Below are 6,000 nucleotides of genomic sequence, written 5' to 3'. Positions count from 1 at the left end.
TGATGGATGGATGGATGGATGGGTGATGGATGGATGGATGGATGACAGATGGATGGATGGATGGATGGATGGATGGATGGATGGGTGATGGATGGATGGATGGATGACAGATGGATGGATGGATGGATGGATGGATGGATGGATGGATGGATGATGGATGGATGACAGATGGATGGATGGATGATGGATGATGGATGGATGGATGGATGGATGGATGACAGATGGATGGATGGATGATGGATGGATGGATGGATGGATGGATGACAGATGGATGGATGGATAGTGGATGACAGATGGATGATGGATGGATGGATGGATGGATGGTGGATGACAGATGGATGGATGGATGATACATGAATGATGGATTGATGGATGATGGATGGATGATGGATGGATGGTGGATGGTGGATGACAGATGGATGGATGGATGATGGATGGATGGTAGAACCAGTAAAAAAAAGATGAAAATCAGGTTTTCCCTCAGATGTTGCCTCTCAGATCTTTCTGTTTTCTTGCCTTTCAGTCGTCTGACTTTAACTGTGACTTTGAGGAGAACTTTGTGGGCGGTACCAGTCGCTCCAGAGTTCGTCTGATGGCCAATCAGCTGCAGGCAAAGCTGGACGAGAGCTCTGGCTCTTGCATGACTTCCTCCTCGTCTTCTGCTTCAGCTCTACGTCAGCAGGTGAGAGCAGAGTCAGTCTGAATCATATGTGAATCACCTAAACAGGAAAGTTCTTCCACATTAAACACGGATTGGAGCTTAATGTTTAGTTTGTTCATTTCCAAAGTTATCTTTTGATATTCAATATATCCTACATCCTAAAAGAATAGCATGTTTGATAATCTCATCTATGTCATACAAAAACAAAACCTGATTCTAACCAGCAGGGGGAGCCCTCCAGCCTCCCTTCTCCTTCAGAGTCTGCAAACCAGCAGCAGCTCACTCCACCAGTTCAGACGTCGTCATGGAGACCGGTAAAACCAATAGAGCCCTGTAGAGACCTCCACGCTCCCTTTACCTTGTTAGATTTTTTAAACATAAAAAAAGGTTTTTAAACACATCTGAGTGTGAGGGGAAATGAGTTTAAATCCAAAAACATTCTGATTAATTCAATCGAGCAGAACCATCATCACACTCTAACCTGAACATTCAGTGGAAAAACCTAAAGAAAATCCTGAAAATTAAACGGTGACAATGCAACCATTCAAAATATATCAAAATTATAAGCGGGTCAGGTAAAGTCCGACTTTCTGTGACCCCGACGGGCCGGATGCCTGACAACAAGAAAAACAAAGCAGAGAAAAAACCCAGAACCCTAAAACTTCCAGCCTTTATGAAGATAAAGATGTTCACCCCATGCAAACCATGTTTCATGTCTCTTTTACTTCAGTTTGTAGTTTGATTTTGATGCAGCTGCACTGGTTATTAGGAAATAGAGACATATGTTTATTTATGAGACCAGCTTGTTTAAATAAGACCAATGAATTCTGATTTGTCTGGGGGCAAACTTCACATTTAGACCACTGGGCTAAAGTAGACTCAACAAGTTAAAAAGCGTTAAAGTTGCCATGTTTTCATAAAGAACTAGACTAAAGAATTTGGCTCTAACCGGTATAGGTACTACATCTGCTCGGGTGGTCAGATCTGCTTGGGGCCTTGCCTCTTCTTATGACATCAACATATGGCAACCCCACTCTGACAGAATCAAGTCTCAACATATTATTACCTATATTTGCTATTATTTAACATTTCATTGGCGATCTAAAGTAGCCGAAAGTAGAAAACAATCATTGTCAGTCTTGAAGGAAAGTTCTGCCTTCTAAGACAGACTGAGCTCTGCCATTTAAGAAGGTTACAAAAAAAAGTCTCAATTTCTTTTTATTCTTTTTATTAAGATCTGAGGGCAGGGAGGACAAATGGGACATCTTAAAAAATGACTTTCGTAGTGATTTTAGACAAATAAAACAGTTATTCTACTTGTAGGGAACGAATGGTCGTTGTTGACACGACCACCATTAGCCTCCCGCAATGCAACACATCTCCTTCTGATAGAGTAGATCAGGTCGTCCGACTCTCCTTCTTGGCTAACATTACTAAGACAGTACTGCCTCGAGAGGCGGGGACTCCTGAAAGGTCGCCAATCACAGTTGGTTCATTTTCTCAGGTTGGTTCTTTCCCTTAAAGTGACATAAGGCCACAGAAATGGGTCCACAGGTGAGGAAAGAATCTAAAGGTGGATAAAAATCAAGAGAAGGAGCTCATGGCTGACATATTGTGGGGCACATGCTACTAAATCTGTACATATAAAATGGTTACAATGCACATGGAGAGGAAGTTAAGTGTGTGTTTTAAATAAAACTGCTACTATAACATTATATTACGCACTTTTGGTAGTAAGTAGGGCAGAAATATGACATTAATGACCAGCAGAGCATTGGGGGTTCCTCTGATGGTGTACTGTCTCTGTCAGAAGAAACGGACCCTTCAGCAGGAGCAGATGAGTTTTCGCTTCAAAGAGAGGATCAAGTCTCACTGTGCCGCCAACAGGGACGAGCAGGTACTGCTTGTAGACGTGACCCAGAGCGACCCGCTGGGCCCTCCCCTGTCCTGAGTTTTTAGGAGACAGCTGTTGTGTCCTGTGGCTGCAACCGTCTTCGGCAGCGTCCCTGTAGCGCCTCGGAGCTGCATGTGATCGATAACGAGCTGCACCTCGTGAATGGCTCCCATTGATGGGCCTGAGTTCAGCCTGCTGCTGGCTGTTTGCTGACTGAGCACTTTGTGCAGCTGATCCCAGAAAGTTCCAAAAACATCAACAATTAGTGTTTAATTTTATCTTCAGCTGCTTCCAGCAAAACTGACGACTCAAATTCAAAATGTGCAGAATAATCTGGACTGGTCGTCTGGAGTCAGATGCAGCCTGAGCTCAGGGAAGATTTAGTTTGTGATCCTGCTGTTCTAGTTGTGATTGTCCTCATGTCCCCCCGTCCATCTGTCTGTATGTGTGTCCAAAGTGTCTTCGGATGTACACCGGTGGAGTGAGCTCATTGGCGGAGCAGCTTAACCGCCGTATTCAGCAGCAGAGCAGCTTGGTAAGAAGGTTTCCTCACAACAGATGGAGGGGAAATACTCAGGAAATATCAGGTTTATTTTATTCAAACCTAAATTAGACTTAAGATAAGAACTCTGAGCTCTGATGAAAGGCTGTATTTATGTCAACATTAGCATAGAAAGGATGCAGAGACGTAGGGATCAGACACTGCACCACTGTAAATCAATCAAATTCTACTGCAGTGGTCCTGTGGTAGCTCTGGAGGAGCTGCAGGGATCCAGAGCTCAGGCAGATCAAACAAATGTGACCTTTTTGGAGAAAAGTGTCAGAAATTGTGACATAAATTGAAGTTTATGAATGGATTGAGACAAAATGTTCTTTAAAGGTTTTGTTTCTTGAATCTCTTTGAGTTGTTCTTTAATAGTTTGTCTTCTGCCCTAATTTCCTTCAGTTTTCCCTCTTCTTTAAAATCTTCCTTCGTCTTGGTTTCGTCGTCCTCCAGTTCTACTTATGTCCAATCAGCGTGTCTCCATCCCGGCAGGTCCCCGTCGGCAGTGACGTCTGTTTCTTCTGTAAGCAGAAGGTTTATGTGATGGAGCGTCTGAGCGCCGAGGGGCTGTTCTTCCACCGCAGCTGTTTTCGTTGCGCCTCCTGCAGCGCCCCCCTCAGGCTGGTTTCCTACACCTACGACCAGGACAGCGGTCAGTTCAACAATGATAGAGTTTATTTAGACTGAGCGTAGAGAAAGCTCAGATGTAACGATGTCCTCAAGATGATCAGGATCTCAAATCTGTGAGGAGTCAGAGTGGAGGAACTAGAAGAGCATCCAGAACCAGCCTGAAAGTCTTCCTCTGTCTCACAGCAATCGATCAGTTCAGTAGGCCGTAGATTTCTCAGACCTTAAAGGCTAAGGCTGTTCCAATACTTTCCTGACATGCTGCCTCACCAGGATCTGCTTTTCAATTGCAAATACAATCTAGAAAGAAGAAAAAATGTCTTAAATTAGGTGTTTACCCTTCATCTAAGTAGGTAAATAATGTAACAAATTTTTTACTCTTAAATTAAGATAATTAGACAATATACACTTGAAATAAGACAATGCAATTGTTTTTTTCCTATTTTAAGTGTAAACTGTTGCATCAGGAAAGTGTCTCATTTGCCACCTGAATTCAAGAATAAATTCACGTCTTTTAAGAAAAACTACTCATTGAGATTAACATTTTTTTTATTGTCCAAACTGCCGCTTTACTTCATGAACCTAGAAAGTTCTTGACAAAATTCCAGTTAAATTGCCAGACCTTGTAGCATTACTAAGTAAACTAGCAGAACATGTTCCAAGAACTTTCTCCCCCAAACTAGCGCTACGTTCAGACCGCACGCTGCAGAGGCAGCAGAAGCAGCTAGTAGACATGTAAAGTCAATGGTTGATGCGCATCAAGACGCAGCAGAAGATCCCGCAGCGCGTCTGAGCATCTGATGTGCTTCAGAAGCAGCATTTCCTGGAGTTGGAAAAGTTTAACTTTTGCTGCTTGACTTGCCATATCAACCAATCAGAGAGAAGCTCCGCCACATGACGTTGCTGCTCCAATGCGGGACAGTAGGTCGTCAAACTGGGCTCGGGTAAGCGAGGATAGTGGAAAGCTCTCCATAAACTGAATGCCTCTGAATTATCTGTTGAATCCAGATACAGTGGCCCGACGGCGGCATTTTCTAGCTTTATTTATTAAAATAAGCCGAGCAACTCTCTCCATTTCATCCGCCATAGTTACAGCCAAAGAAAGGATAGGGTAGCTCCACCCAGCCCGCATTAGACCCACTTCTCGAACGCATAGATAGAGCAGCAAAGATGCTTCAGCTGCACGTATGAACTAACAGGTACAAGCATAAAAAATGAAGCAGCACCTACGTTTTTCCTGCCAATAATGCATACGGTCTGAACCTAGCATTACAATCCACAGGTGTCTGTTCCAGATTCACTGCAGTAAATAAATCTCCTGACTTTTGTGGTACTTTCACTCCCTTAGAGGATCCTCTACCCAGAACCCTCAGGGTACCATTCAGCGTGTTTACCAAAAACCTACAGGATACTTCACCTGTGGTACCGGGTACTTTTTCACTTTAAAGGTTACTTTTCCAAAAACCAACAGAAACATTGGCTGGATGTTCAGAGTACTTTACCAGAACCCTGTATGTTCTGACTGTGTTTTTCTTGAATTCTTGATACATCCTGGAAGTTTGGGAAATTATTTACACTGCAAAACATTGAAATCTAAATTAGTCTTTTTTTTTTCTTAAAATAAGTGCCTTTTTTCTTGAATTGAGGAGGTGAGTGAGACACTTTGCAAATAGAACAAGACAATTTAAAATAAGAGAAAGCAATTGCATTGTATTATTTGAAGAGCACAGGCTCGGGCTGGTAAACTGTGATGCCGGGCATTTGCCTGGTGGGCCGGTCCTAATTTCAGCGCACGAGGGCCGGCCCGCCTTAAATCATACCAAAAACTTTCTCTCTGTCCCAAGCACCTACCTGTGACAGTAAATAACTGAAGGAGCTCAAGAAATTAATCCAATGTTAACTACCTAAATGATGCATGCAGTATATATAGCCCTTCCTGGTCATGCACATCCCTGTGACGGTTGGCATATGGGGTCATTTTCTATTTCCTTAAAGTGTAAAATTCTTGCAGCAAACTAAATTATAATAAAACTAAAATGCTTTCTTTAAACCAAACTACGATGTTCCTCTTATATTTGGCGAATTTATGTTCGAATATTTTGCAAAAATATTTTGTGGTGCATGATGGGGTTTTACATCTGAACGCTAATGTTTGCCATCTTACGTGTATTGTTGACGAGCCAACTGACCTAGACTAGAGTTACTGGCTTGTATCATGTTAAGTTACTGTGGAAATTTCCTCCATGGCCTCAAACCTGCAGCTTTGAACCTCAG

General features: G+C 42.7%; 1 protein-coding gene across 1 annotated transcript in view; it reads left to right on the top strand.

Annotated features, from left to right (window-relative positions):
- LOC107092972 (protein-methionine sulfoxide oxidase mical3a-like) overlaps nucleotides 1-6,000 on the top strand; it is a 29,402-nt gene that overhangs the window by 10,407 nt on the left and 12,995 nt on the right. Inside the window, exons 16-20 of the mRNA XM_015387732.1 lie at nucleotides 524-682; nucleotides 2,472-2,558; nucleotides 2,663-2,713; nucleotides 3,013-3,090; nucleotides 3,592-3,751. Coding sequence (XP_015243218.1) covers nucleotides 524-682; nucleotides 2,472-2,558; nucleotides 2,663-2,713; nucleotides 3,013-3,090; nucleotides 3,592-3,751 — 535 coding nt within the window. The remainder of the gene's footprint in view (nucleotides 1-523; nucleotides 683-2,471; nucleotides 2,559-2,662; nucleotides 2,714-3,012; nucleotides 3,091-3,591; nucleotides 3,752-6,000) is intronic.

This window comes from Cyprinodon variegatus, unplaced genomic scaffold, assembly GCF_000732505.1.
Source record: "Cyprinodon variegatus isolate N-32 unplaced genomic scaffold, C_variegatus-1.0 Scaffold402, whole genome shotgun sequence".
In the NCBI taxonomy this organism is placed as follows: domain Eukaryota; kingdom Metazoa; phylum Chordata; class Actinopteri; order Cyprinodontiformes; family Cyprinodontidae; genus Cyprinodon; species Cyprinodon variegatus.
This window is presented reverse-complemented; position numbering and strand designations above follow the sequence as displayed.